Below are 21,533 nucleotides of genomic sequence, written 5' to 3'. Positions count from 1 at the left end.
ACAATATCTCAGAATATCAAGTTTGCTTTTGAGTTTATTTTATTAGGCGATTTTAATATTCATTTATGTAACTTAGCCTGTAAGGGAAGTAGTGACAATGAGGATGATGATGCGGGCCTGCTGGGACCCCACTTTGAACATTCTACAGAGGGGCAGGAGCTAGAAGAATTACTTGCTAACTATGATCTGCATGAACCTGACAGGGGCCTGAGAGCGCCAACTTTTACTGGTACCCAACATGGATCAGTGATAGATTACATCTTCGTTTCACAAGGCATCCTAAACCGGACTATGGATTATCGTACAGTTTTAACACACTATAGCGACCATAATCCTGTACTACTTGAAGTGGCCTGGGGAGCTCAGATGGGTGCACCGCCAATAACGTTAAAACCTGTACATCCCCTGAGGACCACCGATCAAGACAGACAACTGAAATGGGCTAAAGTGATCCCGGAAAACCTTTACGAAAAAAACTTTCCTAAAATTAAAGATAAGGTGGCTATTTGTAAAAAAATTGGCGCTCAAGGTAAAGATATAATAGTGGCTTATGAGGCAATATGCGGTCTGGTGGCTAAGGACCTTTTAGCCAAGCCAAAAAAAGGAACCCCTGGAAATGAGCGCTGGTTTGACTCTGCATGTTCAAAAGCCCACAGAGCACTGCTGGTAGCCTTAAAAATCTCTCCTAGGGTCGGAGATGATATCTCTAGATTAAGGAAAAACTATAAGGCAGCCATAAAGAATCGTAAGGATACCATCAAACGCGAATCATGGGAAAATCTCCTCTCAGCGGCAGTGTTGAAGGACAGTAGGAGATTTTGGGAGATTATTAAACAGCCTTTATTCTCTGATGACAAAAATTATTCCATGGACTGCGTGATCACCGATGAAAAATGGCTGTCCCATTTTAAAAATGTCTATGAGGATGAGGACGAAGGAACTAAAGATGCCCCATTGCCCATAGTAGCTGCACACCCTATCATTTTTAATCCCCAAGAAGTGGAAAAAGCTTTATTGGCTACTACAAGACATAAGGCACCTGGCCCTGACGGTGTTCCTGCTGACTTCTTTATGTACTCACCTAAATTGTGGGCGGAGGTACTGTCAAATGTGTTTAATGCAGTTAACGATAACCAAGCCCCTAGCTCTTGGGCCACATCCACCATTGTTCCTATTTTCAAAAATAAAGGCCAGCGGGATGATCCCGCTTGTTATAGGCCTATATCCCTTATGGACTCAACCATAAAAATCTTGGGTAGAGTACTTTTGGTCAGACTGAGGGAGAATGTTGAGAGCTGTGGAGGGTTGTCTGAACTACAATATGGATTCAGAGAAAGAAAAGGGACTATCGAACAATGCATAAACCTGCACCTACTTATCTCTAAATATACCGTGGCCAAGGAGGGTTCCGTGTTTCTTGCATTCATGGACCTCTCCTCGGCCTTCGACCTGGTTAATAGGTCAAAACTGTGGTTGATCTTGCTAGAGATGGGCATTGACGAGTCATTGGTTGCGTTTATGGCCACTCTGCATCAGGAGCTTTTTGCAGCTGTCCGAGTTACAAATGATGGCAGACGTACCCCATTGTTTAAATCTTTAAAGGGGGTACGGCAAGGCTGTATATTAGCCCCCTTACTATTCACCATTTACATCAATGGTTTGGGCGGTCACCTGCGGGGTCAGGAAGCTAACGTCCCGTTTGCAGGAGGTGTCAAAATACCGGCACTCCTGTATGCGGATGACGCAGTGTTGATCGCCCGCACTGGTGTTGGCCTACAGCATCTTTTGGACGCCTTCGGTTCTTTTATGGAAAATCTGGACCTTAAGGTAAATGCCACTAAGTCACTCACGATGGTAATGGGGCGTGAATGTAATAAAAAAAGACATAAAACATTTTTTTGTAGGGGGGTCCCCGTCTCTAATGTAACTACATTTCCCTATTTGGGTGTAATGTTCGACCAGAAAGGATCTTGGGGCCCTCAGATAAGAGCAAAGAGGTTAGCAGTAATAAGATCATCCTCAGCAGTATTGGGTTTTGCTGGTAAGTTAGGGGCTAGGCCCATGGAAGCCCTTTTAAAAATCTACATGAGTAAACCTGTAGCCATAGCGTTATATGGTTCCCCTTTGTGGGGGTATGTAAATCTCGACCCAATTCAGAGAGCAGAGAACAGATTCATCAGATCCCTGCTCTCTGTACCACAGTCAACCCCAACTTATTCTATTCACAAAGAGGTGGGCCTACCCTATCTGTCAGATACATTGAGTCTAGCCCCCTGATTCTGTGGTTGAAAATGTGGTTGAACGAAGATCTCCCCTTGAACCATAAAATTCTGCTGGACGTCTTATCCCTGGATAAATATAACAGTATCCCATGGTTGGCCTATTTAATGAAAACATTTACAGATCTGGGTCGCCCGGAACTTTTTTCATCCCCAGAGAAAATTAGGGTACAGGATATAACCTTTATTAAAAAGTCATTTAAGGAAAGGCAGGAAGCACGTCGGGAGGAACATGAATTGCTGAAACCAGCGGTTAGGGCACACAACCTTTTGGTTTGCTCATCCTCACTCGCCCCTTATTTGAGTTTGTCACATTCCCTTATCACAGGTTTTTATTAACAAAGTTTAGATTTAATTTGCTACATTTTTATTTGGGTTCTTTTAAGAGTTGGCAGAAGCCTGATTTGGCCCCTCCCTGTAGCTGCGACCATTTTTCTGTGCAGGACACAATGCACTTTGTCATGTTTGTAGTTTGTATCATGAGCAGAGAAATAAATATTTGCTTCCCATCTTGAAAGAAGCAGGCTTCACACAGGTGCGACCGGCTTTGCTCTTCTTACAACTTTTGCCCAATCTTCGTATCACTTTTTGCATGGCAAATTTCCTGGTAGCCGCCGTAAGGGCGAAAACTGTTGGCCAAATTTCGTCTTAAAGTTAATGTTTTTTTTATTATGCACTTTTGATATGAAATGTAAAACCTTTTTAACTATGTGTACAACTTTTTAACTCGAACGCCTAGACGGTTCTCCTCTAGGAAAATGTAGGAAAAAGTATTGCATGTAATTGTTTTTATTGTTTTGTTCTTTGTATGACTTGGAAAAAGTCGAATAAAGATATTCTGACTGACTGACATAGAATAGACATTGTATTGAACTCCCAACCAATTCCCCCCCTTCAATCAGTTACCTACCTTGCCGACACAATATGGTAAGATTGGTCTTAGAATAGTAATGTAACTCTGGCTTACGTCAAACTTACAACTGGCTATGATTTGTGAATATTTAGTAATAGGAAGACTTTTTCACGTAGCGAATTTGGTACTCAAATACTGTGGTTGATGTCTCCATGTATGTTCTTTTCACATGGAACTCTCAAGCTGCCAAGATGCACGTGAACCTTTTAGAACTTGAGCTAATATTTTGGACCTGAATGCTTGTCTCTACGCAGTAGAAATTTAGTCCTGATTTATACAAGCAACTCCACATGTTTTACATCAACAAATAATGAAGCAGCCCTTATTAAATATACAGTCTTTAAACGGAGCTTGCTTCTTTGGTGATTCTCTGGAGGATCTCCGTGTTAATGGTAATCCTGGACTGCAACCTCAACGGTTCTCTAAAATACGAGGCACTTCCCATGTGTAGAATTTCTTCCTAGAGGCTCCCTCGCACCTCCGGAGGTGCAGTTTCATTGCCTGAGTTAGGCATTTAAGATGGCTAGAGGCCAGTACTAGTATTATATATGTTGTACTGCGAATGATTAACCGGATCTTTTGAAGTAGGTTTGTGTTATAAATAAATTGAATAATACAACTGTGGACTCGATCCGATCCTGTTATCCATCAATAAATCCGTGAAGTATTTCGGGTTCTGATGAGTATGGTATTCTGTTTGTGTCAGTCCCCAGATCTAGGCCAGACATTGTGGTGTGTCCTCAGTTACGCAAACTGTCTAACCATGGCTCCATCCAAGAGTGAGTCATTTTAGTGACTCGTAAAGACTACACTGCAAATAAACCCCTCTGGGCTACGGCAGGTTTCATCCTTCTGCTTCCCATAGCTAGGGTAGGAGTAGAAAGGTGGCCTATCTTTGCGCAGCTATTCTGAAAGATCTACCTCAAGAGTCTGACAGAGCAAACATGTTTTTGACACTTTATTTGGGATATTATGAGTACAATGAATGTGATGTCGGTTGGTGTCTGGTGTTTCTTTTCAGCATGATGAAAGCATCCGAAGGCACATGGAGCAGATTGAACAGCGGAAGGAGAAAGCTGCCGAGTTAAGCAGTGGAAGACATGCAAACACAGACTATGCCCCTAAGCTCACGCCCTACGAGCGAGAGAAGCAGTGCACCCTGTGCAACGTCATGGTGAGTTCACATCTTCCCTATATTGAGGTTGTTCTCTTCTCCCTTAAATCCTTCATAGTGGCATAAGCCTACCCCTTAATCTTTGTTCTTAATGTGCATACAGCAAACCCTTCAGACCACATGACTGCTTGCAGTGAGCAAGCAGAACACCCCTCTGTGGCTGTAACATTCGGGCCACAGTTATTCCACTGCCGTCTTCTGAGTCCTAAAAAGAGTTCATTAGATACTAGATTGTGTGGCAAAGCTTTCACTTTTCTGCAGGAAGTATATGTGTAGAAATGTGTATGTGGCTTCAGAATCTTCTGTCAAACATAGGAACGCTGCCTACAATGAAAGCCTTTTGAATCTGCTAATGAATCAGTTCCAATAAATAGGTGGCAAATGAAAGCTCCAACTTATTCTGATTTCAGATTTCATCCGAGGTTTACCTGTTTAGTCACATTAAAGGGAAGAGGCACCAGAACGCGGTGCGCGACAATAGCAGCATTCAAGGGAGAGAGCTCTCCGATGAAGAAGTGGTATGTTTTGTAACCCATCCTCTTGATGCCACTGATTGTAGTGTTCTAATGTAAATGTTGCAAAACTCTGAAGGAAATGTATACACATAAGGAGCGTCCTACTAATTGCTGTGTTATGTTATCACTATAAAATGATTTTCATTGATGGTTTGACAATCAAGAGATTCTACCAAATGTTTCGAATTTTCACCTTCTCGAACAGCATTGATCATTCTAACATTCGATGTGATCTGTAAAGCCTTTTCTGTTTGACCAGATCCCATTCTCCTACTCGAGTTATTCATCCGAACACTCTAGGGTTTACTAGTAGGCCCTTCATTACAAGAATCGCTATCGCACGCCGATTCAGGAGCGCACAGATGGTCGCACCCATGTGCAAACATTAGACAAATGTTCCCAGCACACATATTAGCAGTTGAAACGAAGTGACATTTGCCTAGAGGGAAAACTAATATTACGGGTCAAATTTTGTTGTATTGCCGCAGTACCTCCATTCTGACCAGCAAGCTCTGAATGAATAGGAAATGCAACACTGGGGAAACCCAACCTTGTGGTATCAGTATTTTCCCAGCAGGAGTACCTTCCGGTAATGGACCAATGCTATGCAATGAAAGCCTAAGTCTTCAAATGCTTTACATTTTTTTTTCTTAAATGTACTTTGTATTCTTTTTATTGAAAAGGATTTTCACAGATCAACAAAGCGATCAAGTCATAAGTTCCGTACAGGCCAGTTGGCATCAATCTCATTGCAAATGAGCATACAGAGTGGTATAAGTACCTTAATAAGCAGAGAAATGATTGTGTAACAATATACCCCTTGGGTATACCAAAAGGGAGCTATCGATTAGCTGAACAGTTCCGATGATCTGGCTTAGATTTGCAATTAGAGCAAGGTTTTAAAATACGATCAATAGTATATAAACAGTCAAGTAGGTACATTTGTGACTGTCCATGCCTAGGGAGGCCCCATTTCTGCGTGAAAAGGTAGGGGTTTTAAGGATAGGGACATGTGAAAGGGGAAGAGGGACAAGCAGGGGAAAACAAGAGACATGTCCCGCCCTTCGGCATCGTGTTTTGTCTATTCAGAATTGGTTCAATCAAAAAGTTGTAGCACCTTAAGTTTGGGGGGGAGGGAGGGGGGAGTTGAAACAAGTATATTCCAAGAGCGCAAAGTAATTAATCATGGCTTGCCAGATGCGGGCGAAATTGGAGTCGGTGTGTACAATTCTATGAATCAAAAGCTGCATACCCATAACATGCCATAAGTGGGTAAACCAATGAAGCCAAGGGGAGGGGAAGTGCAATGAGCTGTTTAGCGGTTAGCATGTGGCCTGCGAGATGCCAGTCCGTGTGAGTCATGGCCTCCAGTTCCATAGGCTGTATCCCTAAGATAATGGTGATGTAAGAGATTGGCTGGCGGAAGCCCAGTACACTCTTGATATGGCCCAAAAGTAGAAATGACCGAACATGACCAACGTATGTGTTGGAAATCACCTGGAGCCGCACTGCAGTGCCAGAAAAGGTCAATGTGGTGCGATTGGAAATCAGAAGTCCGGATGGTGTATATTACCACTGTGTCATTATTTTATATGCTGTCTCGTACTGTTGCATGCTTCGGTGTATTTTGGGGCCATCCCGCCAGTGTCTCACACTGTTTCTGCGAGATGGCATCAGTAGTGTCAGTTTGCTATTGTGATTGATAAGTATGTAGGTGTGGTGGGCCTGAATGTTGGAGGTCTTGGTAAGTGTGGGAGATCAGCACTCACGTGCCATCATCAGCCCTAACTAGCGCTTCAAAAGGGGTATATTGCTTGGTTACTCCCTGGTGTTTGGTGGGTGTAGGACCCAATGTTGCAACTGACAATACTGAAGTCGAAACACACCGGTGGCGCAACGTGCGACATTCTTCCACTTCACAACTACGGAATAAGTGAGGCTCCAGTGCCAAAGCGAATTCTGGATTGCGGGAGGGAAACGTGGTAAGTCCATGTTAAAGTGCTATCTTGTCCCAGATCTCAAGAACGGTCCTAGTCGGGGTCGCGAAGTAGGCATTCTGTGACCACGCAGTCTTGGGAAGCTAAGCTAGATCCCAAAGAGGCCTGCAAGCGACAGCCTAATTCATATGGAACCAGTGCTTCTCGCTTTCCCTCACCACTAATTTGGATATGAATCGCAGTTGTGCCGCCCAATAATATTCCAAGAGATTGGGATATGCCCGGCCCACCGATCCCTAGGGAGCATCAAAACCGAGTTCAAGAGCCTGGACCATCTCCCTCCCCAAATGAAAGCTGGAATATCTTGCTGTAGGTGTAGAATATCCTCGATTAGAATGGGGTAGGGAGTGTTTGGAACAGATATAGTATCCTGGGGAGTATGGACATTTTGACGGCGTTGAGCTGTCCGAGCCAAGATATGTTCAGGGGCCGACACTGACGAAGGTCATCCAAAATAGCTTTTCAGTAGAGTGCCCAGTTAGCGCTTGTCCAGGATTATACGGTAGGGGTCAGTTTGAGTCATAGGTATCAAATGTTGTGTGGGGCCCACTGAAAGGGGGCCAATTCCAGTATAGTAGGGAAATCCTGCCTGGTTATGTGAGATTTAAAGCTTGGGAATTGGACATGTTTACCCTAAAACCGGAGACCTGTTCAATGCTAGGACAACTGCAGGGAGAGAGGTCATAGGCAGGGCGAGCGTGAGTAGAAGATCGTCTGCAGTTTATGAGCACAGCCACTGAAGGGGAACCTGCAATAGAGTCCGTCTGCGGAATAGTGACTGCCAGGGGTTCTACCACTAGAGCAAATAGCAGCAGCGAGAAGGGGCATTCCTGGTGCGTACCTCTCATTAGGCGTATTAGCCTTGTATGAAGGCTGCTGACCCGAATGGCAACATTGGGGGCTTGATAGGACGCAATGTTAGGTGATATCATACTCTGCCCGAGACCAATGTTTCCAAGCGCTACCCTAAGAAATGAGCAGCTGACCTGATCGAAGGTCTTCTCTGCAGAAAAGGCAGGAAGGAATGTTGTGAAGCTAGGATTTCTCTACTAGATGCGCAACTCCCCGGATGTTATCCGCCCCCTATTTATTACGGATGAAGCCAACCTGATCGGGATTGATCAGGTCAGGGAGATATGGCTCCAGATGGTTTGCCAAGTTCTTCATGTAGATCTTAGCATCTGTGTTCAATGAGGACAAAGGAATATCACAGGTAGGGTGCTTGCTGGGTTTAGGGATGAGGGCAATCTCTGCCGTTGCATCTGGGCCAGGCGTCTTGCCCTTAGGGAAGTCCTTGAGAGCCTGTTGCAGTTCAGCAAGGGTGATGGGGGACCTCCAGCATTTTCTCGTTGGTCGGGTCAAAGCGGTCGGAAGGAAATTTACAGAGAGAGAAGTCTGAGTTCGCTAGGAACCACATCCTCCTAATAAAGAGCTCAATAGAAGTCATAAATGGCCTGTTGCTTCGCCTGTTCAGTAGTGGCCCAGTCTCCATTGTTGGTCTTTATCTTGGCTATGTGTGTAGAGGCCTGCTGCTGCCGTAAGGCCAGTAGAGTCCTTTCAGCTTTATTCCTTCTAAGAGTCCGTAACCGGCCTCGCAACAGAGCCATCTGCCTTTTATTGCGACGAGAGAAGAAAGACTGATCAAGAAACTCAAGGGTTTTAATCTTGGTGTTTAAACCTGTCTCCACCAGCTTAGATTCTTCGGTGCGGGCAATTGCTGTAGGGGTGCTAACTGCCATGAAGGTGGCCTTAAAGCCATCGTAAAGTGTGTGACCTGAGGTCTCTGGGAGATAGTTCAGCTCAAAATAATCAGTAATTCCCTTTTGGATTTCTTCTACATCTACCAGGTCCCGAAGGAGATATAGGGGGAATTACCAGCATGTCTGCACCTGTCATGAATGACTATCCCATCTCCAAATGATTTCTATATGTGCATTATCCAATGTCTGAGATGGTGACCGTTTCTAGCATTCAGGGAGCCTGTTCCTCCATGCACCCACCAGGCCTATGTCTGCAATATCTTTCTTAAGTGCTGCTGACTTTGCACCTGTAACCTGGAAAGAAGTGGGGGCACAGTCAAACTGGGAATCCCACACCAAATCTCCACCCAGAATGTTGTCACCCTTGACGGAAACTAGCTAGTCTTGCAACAAATCTCTAAGTAAGAGGTCTTGCGCCTGATTAGGGGCAGAGACATTTATTAGTATAATGAGTCGCCTGCCTCGTTGGATGTTGAGTCTCACATATTGACCATTAGCATCTCCTACCGTCTTAACTATCTGGGTGCAGAATCCTGCCTTACACATGATGGTTGTTAGAAATGGGATCCCTGGCTGACCAGGGCTTGCGCCAAAGTCAGTCAGAGACCACCACTCCTAAGTCAGGGCAAGGGAGTTACACGCCAAGATAACCCCTGCTCACCCTCTAGGTAACGTGGCGCAAGCAGCAAGGCTAAACTTGGAGGCGATATGAGTTAAGTATTTGCGCACGCACCCCAGCAACAACACCCAAGGCCCACCACAAAGGAAACTCCACACAAGGTTATATAAAAAATAGCCTTTGTATTACAATAAACACATTAGATAAAAACACACACTTTACAATGTGCCAGGGGCACGGGCAGAATTTACAGGGGATATTTACAAGACAGGGCCACCTGGACCACTGTCAGGAATCAGAAGTAACACTTTCAGAAATAGCACTTAGAATGTAAAATTACGGGCGTGGCTTGGACGCCGAGGAAGATGGCGGTTTGAAGCGTCTCTCCTCCCGTCACGAGCGTCGTCAAGCAAAATTGGAACACCTTTCCATGCTTGTAGCGGGGACGTGATCGGAGGATCTAGCGTCGGATCACTCCCTGCCTGTAATGAGCCGACCCTGGTGCCCGTAGCTGTTCCGGAACGAGAGCTGCGCCGAGTGAGGCGTCCATGGCGGCAGCGCGATCCAAGGGAAGGAAACGGAGCGTGTAGCGAGCTCCTACGAAGCGCAGCGGCACACCCGAAGTCCTAAGAGGAGAGAAAGTAGGTGGATGCGTCTACAGGGGAAAAGTACACACCGGGTCAGCTGTATTACCGATCGTGTAAGTACGATCTGATCGGCCATTGCAAGGCTTCCCTTGCCTTTACCAAGATGGCGGCCGCAACTCGGTAATGCATGTAAAACCGAGGCAAACTGTCTCTCCTCACTAGTTATGCCCAATCGGCCGGTTTTTTGGCATCAAATGAACACTGCTGATAACAGTTGAGATCTATCCTGATATGAAGGGAGAAATTAATCATACACTCCTGCACATACTCCTGCACTGATCAGAGGGGATGGTTGTTGCTACGCTGTGTTCCTGGAGTGCCTGCCTTAGCCCACAGCGCAATCTTTACAGTTACAATTCATGGTGGTCTCACAGTATCTGACAATCAACTCATGAGGACTTACATCTGCTGAAATGTGCACCTGGATTGCCTAACGCCAACTCGCAGTGTGCTCCCTAATGCTCCAGCCTCAGTTATCGCCACGTGCACACAGTGAATGAGTGAATGAATGAATGGGACGCCCTGTTCCACAAATGTCTTTTTGCAAAGTGCTATCATCAGTAAGCTGAGTTCATGCCATCATCAGTGAGCTGAGTTCTGGCTGACCAACCTCCGAGGTAGTCGAGTGCTGGTTATTTGCTGGTTATTTGCTCCGCGTCAATACCGAAGGGAACTTTCAGGTCAATAATTACAGTTCTTGATAGCACGGAGAAAGAACCGGTGATCGCAATGGATACCAAAGACCAAGGAACCTTTAAGAGACTTAAATCTGATCACTCTAACCCGGGATCGCCAAACAAGCCAAAGAAAGTTACCCCGGACGCACTTGACATGATATTGAACAGATTGGATGAGGTGAAGGACCTAGCCAAGGTCACCAAGGAGGAAGTGGTGGCAATCCGTCAAGATATCCGAGACACCAATGCGCGCCTAACAGAAACAGAATCCCGGATCAGTCGCCTGGAGGACATAGAGGTCAAAACTACAACGGCTCTGAAACACCTACACATCTCCTCTGACCAGACAACTAGACGACTGGCCGAGTTGGAAGACAGGAATAGGAGGGGGAACCTACGGATTTTTGGAATTCCGGAAGGATCCGAAGAGTCGGAAGGCTCATGCATTCAGTTCTTAGAATCCTGGTTCACTAAAGCCACAAACCTGACTTTTTCCAACCCTCTTGAATTTGATAGGGCACATAGAGTCCCAGGGAGAATCACTAAAACGCAGAAAGGACCAAGGCCCATCGTCTGTAAACCATTACGCTACCAACATGTGGAGCAGATCCTTGCCTTCGTGCGGAAGCACAATCATATCTTGTGGAAGGACTCCAAGGTCTACATTTCTCAAGACTACAGTAAGGAAACCGTGGAAATAAGGAAGGCCTTCCTTGCCCTTCGTCCACAACTATCGGTGAAAGGATACCAATTTGGTTTTGTAGGTCCAGCGAAATAGAGGGTGACAATACGAGGATCGTCTCACTACTTCACGGACCCCAGGAAGCTCAAACGTATGCTTGAGGATGTAGAAGAACGAGACATGGAGCGAGACATGGAAATTAATAACCCGGATGGTCTATTAGCCTCGGCCTCTGCCTCAGGATACAAGTGACCACGTTAGGCTCTGTCATAAAGTTTTCTGCGCTCTGTTCTTACTAAAAGTCAGCTCTGCTTAACTATTGCTGGGTTCTTACAGGATAGGTCTCAAGTCTACGGAAACCTTCCACAACTGGAGGATCTATGATGACCTGGAAGTCTCTTTACTTTACCTCCCTGGCTCAAGCTGGCGTGGTCCAGCTGTTATTGATCTGATCCTTTTGACTAGTGCTGGCTCGCCTTGCTGGCCCCGATGTGACGGTGGCCGGGATATATAAATCACAACGTCCTGTCTAACTCCAGTCTTTGATATACTGACAGGTTACTCGGAGTAGACCGGATTCGTTCTGACAAAACTGTGACTCTTTGATTACTGATTACTGATGTTCTATTGTTCCTTGTTTAGGTTTTTCACCACTGATGTGACGACTTGGATACTACTAGCCATTACGTGCCTTTAGTGTAGGATATGACGCTATAATATCTTCCACGGGCCATGAGGTTATATTCTCAAATTTCTGTTCGATAATCATAGTCTAGTGAGCACTCAGGAATTATTCTGATTTACCGAGAATGTATATTGTGTATGCGCTGTTGTTCACATGTCGGTTCTGCTGCATCATTCCAACGTTCCACTGCTTGCATAGTCTTTTATATGCATTTTTCGTTATGTATTGTTGTTCCAATGTCTATACATGACTAAGTTTAGACGGGGGGGTTACTGCGGTTTTCCTCACGTCGCCATGCTTCTGTATCACAATTGGGGTGGGTGGGGTGGGGGATTGCGTGGGATTGGGAGGGATGGGTGCTGTGTTCTATGGTTTGTATTATTTTTCCTTCTTTCTCCTTCTTTCTCCTTCTTTCTTTTTCCTCTCCTCTCCGTACCGCTTCTTTCTTTTCTGATCTATCTCTTTGCTCCTGATTGGACAAGTTGTATCATGCATATGATGTGTTTGTATATCCATACTCAGACCAGGCGTGCTATATCCTTGGGTAACCAAATATCTGGTTGTGGTTTTCGACTGTGTTTCAGCTTAAGTAGCAGAACAATATGCCCTTTACATGATGCGCCGAGTGCTGTGTTTTCCCTTGGCTCTCTTAGTACAACCATGATACATACACCGTGGTAAATGTCACATAGAACATTGTCCACTCCACTCCACTTGGTACAACCTCTATTGATCGATTGAAAATTTTATCCATGAATGTTAAGGGTCTGAATCAGCCCGTTAAAAAACAAAAGATATTAGATTATTTGCGGAGACAAAAGGGGGACATCGTTCTGCTGCAAGAAACCAAATTGGATGCTAAACAGTTCTACACTCTGCGCAACAAGTTTTATACAGAGGTTGTAGGATCTAGTGCACTCGGTAAAAAGAATGGGGTTCTGGTATTAATGTCAAAGAAGTCCAAGGTAGAGCTACTGTCATCCTCATCAGATGAAAAGGGTCGCTGGGTTACGGTGAAACTCACTAAGGATAACACGGAATTCTTTGTCACTAATGTCTACGCACCTAACACTAATGATTTAGAATTCTGGCAGGATTTAGTCAAGCAGATTGCAACGGTGCCTGATACGGCGATACACATAATTGGGGGTGACTTTAATCTTCCGCATGACCCGGCCTTAGATAGGGACTCTAAGTGTACATTCAAACCAAACAAGTCACATAATGCCTTCATCAAACTATGCCAACAATTCCATGTAATTGATGCGTGGAGGATACAAAACCCTACTGATAGAGACTACACATTCTACTCTTCCCCTCACGACTCGTTCTCCCGCATTGACTACATTTTCATTACACAAAATGGTGTGGCAAGGATAGAGGATACTTCAATTGAACCAAGGGCACTGTCGGACCATTCATGTATATCTCTGTCCATCAGTAACATTAAACCGTCCCCTAAACAAACGTCCTGGTGGCTCAATGAAGTAATCCTGCACAAAGAACAGAATAGGACAAAAATTTTGGAGGCTATTAGATCTTACTTGGAGACTAATATGAGAGGGAATACTTCAGAACTAGTGAGATGGGAGGCCTTGAAAAGTACAATCAGGGGGGTGTGCATCAAAATCCGTTCAGCAATGAATAGGGATTGTAATGCGAAGTTAGAAGGGTTGGAAGCTGAGATAGCTACTTTAGAGAACAAACACCAAATGACAAGGGACCGGGAAACTTTCAATATCATGACCCACAGAAAATACGAATATAACAAGCTAGTGAGCGAAAGAGCGGGAGTGTGGCTGGATAGGAAGCGAAGGTTTAAGCTATGTGAATCTAACAAAGCCGGTAAGAGCCTGGCAGCATACTTAAAATTTAAAGTACAAAAGAATGCTATTAATGTTATCAGGGACTCGACGGGGGTCGCTCACTCGGACCCCCAAAAGATAACTGAGGTCTTTAAAGACTTTTATGAGGACCTATTCTCTAAAAACGAGTTGGTGGTGGAGGACAAAATTCAGGAATATTTACAAGAATGTGTACTACCAAAGTTAAAGCCTGAGGAGCAACTCAGTCTGAATGGGCCGATCTTGGCTAATGAGGTGGAAAAAGCGATCAAGGGGTTAAAATGTGGGAAAGCACCAGGTCCGGACGGCTTCACGGCCAAATTTTATAAAACTTTCGCATCAGACTTGGTTGATCCTCTTCTAAACCTCTTTCACGAATTTACGGAGTCAGGAGAAGTCAAAGGCACGTTGGCTGAGGCGACTATTGCAGTCCTGCCAAAGGACGGCAAAGACCCATCACTTCCAAAGAACTACAGGCCGATTTCCCTGATTAACCTTGATTGTAAATTACTGGCCATGATCTTGTCAGCCCGTCTGCAAAAAGTCCTCCCTACCCTAGTACATCCGTCTCAAGCGGGTTTCTTAAAACATAGACTATCTAGTGATAACACCAGAGTACTGGCCCATGCTCTAGAAAAAGCGAAGCTTTTGACGACCCCCACGGTGGCAGTCACACTAGATGCAGAAAAAGCCTTCGACAAGGTAGATTGGTCCTACCTTGAGGCAGTTTTACGCAACTTCAACCTAGGAGAGACGTTTACTAAACTCGTAATGGCTTTATATGCCGGCCCTACCGCTAAGGTCCGAGCGGGCGGCTCCTTCTCTTCCTCTTTCTGCCTAAAACAAGGGACGAGACAAGGCTGCCCACTATCGCCTTCTCTGTTCTTATTGGCAATAGAACCCTTTTTGTGGCACATCACACACAATGAAGCCATTGCTGGGGTTCCATTTGGTGATTGCACCGTAAAATTGACTGCATACGCCGACGATGTCCTGATCTTGTCGGAAAAAGCTGACGAGGCTATCCCGGCCTTGATGGACACAATTGAGGGGTTCTCTAGAGTCTCAGGATATAAATTAAACAAGGATAAAACAGAGGTTAAGTTACTAAACAACATCGGGGATAAAGGAATTCTGGGAACATCTGGCCTTACCTGGCAACCGAAAGCTTTTAAATATTTAGGCCTAGACTTTGAGAAGGACTTGATTACGACTCTGAAGTTAAATGAAGACTCAACATTAAAAAAGATATCCACTTTGCTAGACAACTGGTCACCAAAATTCTTGTCCTGGTGGGGTAGGGTTGAGACTCTAAAAATGATGTGCACGCCTCTAGTTAACTACCTGGCTAGCATGCTCCCCATGACTTTCTCAGACGAATTTATTAAGAAGGTAGACAAGCTGTTCGGAGAGTTCCTATGGCGAGGGAAAAAAGCCAGGATATCACTTAAAAAGCTGCAGCTAGCAAAAGATAAGGGCGGCCTGGGCCTGCCCTCGTTTAGGAACTACCAAACGGCTTTCCTCTGTAAGCAAGGGGCCCTTTGGTTGGTTGAGGATACATCCTACACTCCAGTATGGCTAACTATTGAACGGTCGTTAATAGCAGATGCACCCCTCTCGTCTCTCCTCACCATGGATCTGGCCCATATACCTCACTCTAAATACATCCTTCTAAATACCAGAAGAGCACTTCTCCGACTTGACCAGTATCATAAGACTGCTCTGGTGATTAAGAGATCCACCCTACTCTCACTATGGCATAACCCTAAGATCCGGATAGAAGGGAAAACCCTTTACTGGGAAGTGTGGGCTGGAAAAGGTATACACATAGTGAATGACCTCTATGATAATGGCAGACCCCTGCCCTTTTCGACATTGCAAGAAAAGTTTAGCTTACCACCCATAGAATTCTACCAGTTCCTAAAACTGAAGGCCGCTATCTCCAAATGCCCCCTCAACACAGACTTACCCTGGCTTGTGACCCGGCTACGAATACTATACCATGCTGACCATTTTGTATCAAGAATATATAAATTGCTCCTCCCCGTACCCAAGAAACCACATAGGCTGACCGAAATTAAGTGGGAAGCGGAACCTAATTCCACAGGCATTGCATTAGACTGGGAGGTGATACACAACACCGCACTGACAAACAAGATATCCCCGATCCTATGTCAAACGAAATATATGCTGTTAAATAGAGTGTTCTGGACCCCCCAGAGACTGTTTAAATGTAAACTGAGGGATACGCCTACCTGTTGGAACTGCCATGAAGCTCCTGGTGACTTGGCACACATGTTTTTTCATTGTTCCCTATTACGAACATTCTGGAGTAAAATATTTACATACATTCAACAAGTGCTTGGAATCACGCCTGTCCAAGATTTCATATATGTCATTTTAGGTCCTCTGGAAACACAATTGCCGGACATTCATGACAGGCAATTGCTTGATATTATGCTGACATTGGCGTGCAAGGTCATTCTTTACAAATGGAAACATTTTGACGAAGTCAACTTCAAAATGTGGCTGGAATGGCTCTCATTTTTAAGAGGGGCAGATAATCCTGCACTACAGTCAGCCACTTGGAAGCCCTCGAACAAAAAACTCTGGACATCCCTGGATGCGTCATCCTCCCACTTTGAACCACCATGATATGCATCTCAACAATTGACTTTCCTAGACAGTATCTAGGTGGAATTTGAGGTGTTTGCTTTTGGTTTTGTATACTTACTGCATATTCTCTGTTACGCACACAGTGTGCCAAGTCTGGGTAAACCAACTACTATTGCCCTATGGATACACCTGTCCTCTCTCTTCTCACCTCTTTCTTCTCTTTTCCTCTATCTTTTCCCTTCTCTACCTCTCTTTCTCTTTCTCCTTTTTCTTATCTTCTTCCCTTGATTTGCTTTTTGATTATTGTAAGTGTCATGATACCAAGAATTTGTTCATTTGTACCTTTAAAGATTTATTGTATTGTCTTTATTTTTATCCTTATTCTTCAATAAAAAAGATTTGAAATAAAAAAAAGAATGTAAAATTACATTAGCACAAAATAGCACACAACCAGTAATCACTGGTAACCAGGACCTCACTAGCACCACCTGTACTAGGGAGAAAACAACCACCTAAGTATCACAATACCTGTAGGGGTGTAAGAACATAACACATGATGCAATGCATAACATTCATTCAGAGGTGTAAGGAGGAAAACACATGATGCATCAACAATACATTCAGAGGTGTAGAAAATGAACAATTGCGCCAAACTCACGTAAGTCACCACCTGTGACTGTCCCTAGGCCCTCTGGCCTTGTTGGGGCTAGGACGCCCTGTGTCCAATGTCAGGGGGCCTAAACGTGGCAGTTGCCCACAGAGTGCTGGGCAACTGGGTAGCACAATGACGGGGCCAACACGATGGGGGAGCCTCACAGGCTCTGCAGAATGACTGTCCCCTTGGAGCCTCGTTGGGCTCTGAATAAACAAATGGCCCCTGAGCCTCTCTGGGCTCTCAGTCAATAAAAATGCCCCCTTGAGCCTTTCAGGGCTCTAGAAACAACTGTGGCGCTTTTGAGCCTCTCTGGGCTCGTGAAATAAATAGCGCCTGGAGCCTTCTGTGGAGTGTTGAAGGGGAGGTAGGGTGGAGCTGGGGGTTCAAGGGGAGGGCAGGGGGGGTGGGGGTGGGGAAAAAGGGGGAAAAAACATTGAGATGAAAAAGGGCCAAATACCGGTTTGGGATGGATTTGATAGAGGTATGTATACAATCAGGTTGGAATTGAAAAAAGATAATAATGTCAGACATTAGGATATGCACTATTAATGTAGGGGGCTTAAATGACTGGAAGAAGAGACAAAGACTGAATCAATTCGTGAAGTTTAATAATATTGATGTAGCTTGTATCCAAGAAACACACTTACCCTGGGATAAAAGGAATTTATTGAATATCCCCGGTTATAATCTACTAGGCTGCTCGTCCCAAACATCAACTACAAGGGGAGTTGCTATTATGGGGAAATGCAATCTGGGGGGAGCGAGACGCACCAAAACAGATGGCTCAGGTAGATGGGCCTTGGCTGAGCTGGAGCTTGGCATTACTTTGGGGGTAATTTATGGTGCAAATGAGGATGACCCAGAAGTGTTCAATTTGATGGAGGAGGAACTGGCTAACTGGGGTACCCCTGTAGTGTTATGTGGCGATTTAAACATTTCGGTAAATTGGGGTCAAAAAGACAATTACAAAGGACGTAAACAGAAGGTATATAGAGCATTAAGCTCTCTTATAATGTCGCATGGTTTGTCTGATGTATGGTCGGAAAAAGTTATTGGAGACCCAGGATACACATACTTTTCATTTCCAGCTCAGAAATTTTCTAAGTTAGATTATTTTTTTATCTCTACGGGTGAATTAGGGAAGGTTAAAATTGCCAAATTGCCAAGATTGATCTCAGATCATAACCCCTTGATATTGACATACAGAGTATGTAATGTAGCTAAAAAGACAACTAAATGGACTTTTGAAAAGAAACTTCTAAACGATGAAAGATTTGTTACACATATAAAACAGTGGGCAAAGGAGTTTTTTGAAATAAATAGATATAGCTCGTCCAGGAATGGGGTTTGGGAAACTTTTAAAGCAGCTTTAAGGGGGGAAATCATTAGCTGCTCCGCAAGATTAAGAAAGGAGGACAGAAAGAAACTTGAAACGCTCCTCTTAGAGCTAACAGAATCAGAAAATCGGCATATAGAAGAAATAAGATTAGGTAACGATGGGAGGGAAACAGCTAAAAGTATTGCGCTGATTAAAGGGGATACTCTAAGAATATTTACGCAAAAAGAGACCAGAGAATACCAGACCTCGCGAGCTAAAAGATATGAGACAGGAGAGCAAGCTGGCAGGTTGTTGGCATTGCGCATAAGGCAAGATCTCAATAAGAATAATATAAAGAAGCTTGAAGAGAATGGAATAGGTTACACTGAGCCTAGTGAGATAATGGGGGTCTTTCAAAGATTTTACCAAAATTTATATGATCAAGAGGCCAGTCAGATACCATCTAGACTAGATTTCGGAACTCCTTATCCAGTTTTAGAAGAAAGGGATATAGAGCAGCTGGAGAAAGATATATCCCCTGAGGAGATCAGAGTTGTGCTACAAGAACTTGCGGCAGGTAAAGCTGCAGGCCCAGACGGGATACCTATTGAGGTATATAAAACTCTAGGGGAGGAATTATTGCCTATAATTCTAGATCTTTTTAATGGAATAGTTTGTTCAGGGAAGATTCCAGATTCATGGAAACAGACTAATATCGTGGTCTTCCATAAAAAAGGTAAACCGGAAGATAATCCAGGCTCTTATAGGCCTATTTCTTTAATAAATGCAGACACTAAACTGTATTCAAAGGTGTGGGCGAAGAGGATGGGAGGAGTCATTGGACAACTTGTCTCTCCGTGGCAGCATGGGTTTGTCCCGGGAAGAGGTAAGACGGACCACATCTCGCGGGCAATTTCCATGTTCGATGCGTCGGCTGCCACGGGGAAGGAGATGGCCATGATTCTCCTGGACGCTGAAAAAGCCTTCGATCGAGTAGTTTGGAAATTCTTATGGGAGGTTTTGCTCAGTAGAGGGTTTGGAGGAAAATGTTTGAAAGCTATAAAAGCCATGTATGAAGATCCAGTAGCCCGAATTACAACTATGGGGCTACAGTCAGATGAAGTGGCTATTAGGAGAGGGACGCGCCAGGGGTGTCCCTGTTCCCCTATACTTTTTGCGCTGTACATAGATCCACTAATTAGAAAAATTCTGGCTTCAGATCAAATCTCTCCGGTTAAACTCAATGGTCATGCCACTAAAATATGGGCCTATGCAGATGACTTGGCGATAACAACTACCAATCCACAGATGGCCATGACAGAATTGATTCAATTAGCTAAAACTTTTGGGTCTCAATCGGGGTACAAGCTAAATGAAGGAAAAACCATAATAATCAGCACTAAGAATATATATAAGGCTGATCGAAGCTATGTGGATTCTGCAGTTTATCTGGGGGTGAGGATTAATGCGAATGTGGAGAAAATTGTACAAGAGAACTATGTACCCTTGATAACATCAATAGATAAAGAGCTGAGAAGAATAGACGTCCTACATCTATCATTAATCGGTAGAGTGAACGTTTTGAAGATTTCTATGTTTCCTAAAATTTTGTATCTTTTCCGGGCCATACCTTTACTGATAGATGAGAGTGTATTTAGGAAATTGGAAGCGGTTTTCTCACAATTTCTATGGCAATATGGGAAAATTCGAAGATCTTTAGCTAGACTATCAGCTCCATTGGAAGGTGGGGGTTTGACGGCACCAAACTTGAGATTATATCATTGGGTTTGTCTAATACTACAAATGAATGTTCTGTTTAAATATGATGATAATGATGTCTTAAATATATTAGATAGAACTCCAACAATATATGAATTATTAGTTGGTAGAAAAGCAGTGGGTTTGTTTACTCGAGAAATAAACTGTAGATATTTTAAAAGGAGTGGGAGTAGGTTGATGATGAGTGCCTGGGGTTTATGGAAAGCATTAAAGAGATATTTGAAGATTCCGAAAATTAATTGTATTACAGATATTTGGCATGCAAAACCTTTTGAGCATCTAGGGCAGAATAGAAATAGTAAGCAATGGAAGGAAGCGGGGATTAAGTGTCTTGGTGATGTTATGGTAGAGGATGAAATTTTGGGCTTTGATGTGCTTCAACAAAAATTTGATATACCAACTAACCAATGGTTTCTATATAGACAGCTAGAAGAAACAGTGAAGGCTGTTAGACCTAGGATTCGGATTCAGGAGCTCAACCCAATTCTGAAATATGTGAGGAATGGTGGTAAGAAGATAAAAATTGGCTACAGCTATCTTCTCCAGGGCTTGGGGGATGATATTGGGCGAGTGGAATCAGACTGGGCGGAAAGAATTAATGATCCAGATGTGGATATTGATTATGTTCTTGCAATGAATAAAACGGTGTTAAGAGCTTCGAATTTAAAAGCACAGCATTATAAAACTATTTTTAATTTATATTATACACCTGCCAAACTGTATAAATGGGGTAAGAGGGATAATGATAGATGCCCCAGGTGTGATCAAGGACCAGCAGACCTACCTCATATGTTTTATAAATGCCAGAATTTGAATCCGGTCATTATGGAAATTGAAAGATTTGTAACAGGGTTGTTAGAGGAACAGATCACCTTATCCCCTACGATGGTTTTGATCGGTAGGGATGCTAGTCTAAGGTTAGAATATGAAGCGGAAGCCTTTATCTTCATCTCCATGGCTGTGCTGAGGATTCTAATTTCGGCTGGATGGAAAGATCCGGTAGCCCCCACCTTCCAGCTGTGGATAACTAAACTGCTGGGAATACATAATAGTGAGGAATGTCTGTACGAGTTTAAAGGAAGAAGAATGAGGGAATTGGGTTTGAAGATATGGGCCCCGTTAAAGAAATGGAGAGAAAATAGATGAGTAAGAATGTAAGGATCATAATGATGAGATTTAAGTTATTATTATTATTATATGTTAGTCGCATGTCTTATTGTCTGATTAGGTTGAACTTTTTTGATTGTTTATATTTTGTTGTTTTGTGTACTTTTTCTGTATATCTGATTTGTATTTTGGCAAGTTATGTATGTATGTGTTTTTCTTTTGTTGCCCTGAATCTTCTCAGTAAAAAAAAAAAAAAAAAAAAAAGG

The 21,533-nt window shown here is 43.8% G+C and overlaps 1 protein-coding gene across 2 annotated transcripts in view; it reads left to right on the top strand.

The window, feature by feature from the left end:
* The window catches only part of SCAPER (S-phase cyclin A associated protein in the ER), a 3,157,511-nt gene that overhangs the window by 1,304,364 nt on the left and 1,831,614 nt on the right, over window positions 1–21,533 (top strand). For both annotated transcript variants that reach the window (XM_086959426.1, XM_086959427.1), the window contains exons 19-20: window positions 4,214–4,366; window positions 4,777–4,884. In XM_086959426.1, coding sequence (XP_086815552.1) covers window positions 4,214–4,366; window positions 4,777–4,884 — 261 coding nt within the window. The remainder of the gene's footprint in view (window positions 1–4,213; window positions 4,367–4,776; window positions 4,885–21,533) is intronic.

This window comes from Lissotriton vulgaris, chromosome 2_2, assembly GCF_964263255.1.
Source record: "Lissotriton vulgaris chromosome 2_2, aLisVul1.2, whole genome shotgun sequence".
Taxonomy (NCBI): domain Eukaryota; kingdom Metazoa; phylum Chordata; class Amphibia; order Caudata; family Salamandridae; genus Lissotriton; species Lissotriton vulgaris.
Note: the sequence above shows the minus strand (reverse complement) of the source record. Positions and strands in the feature narration are given on the sequence as shown.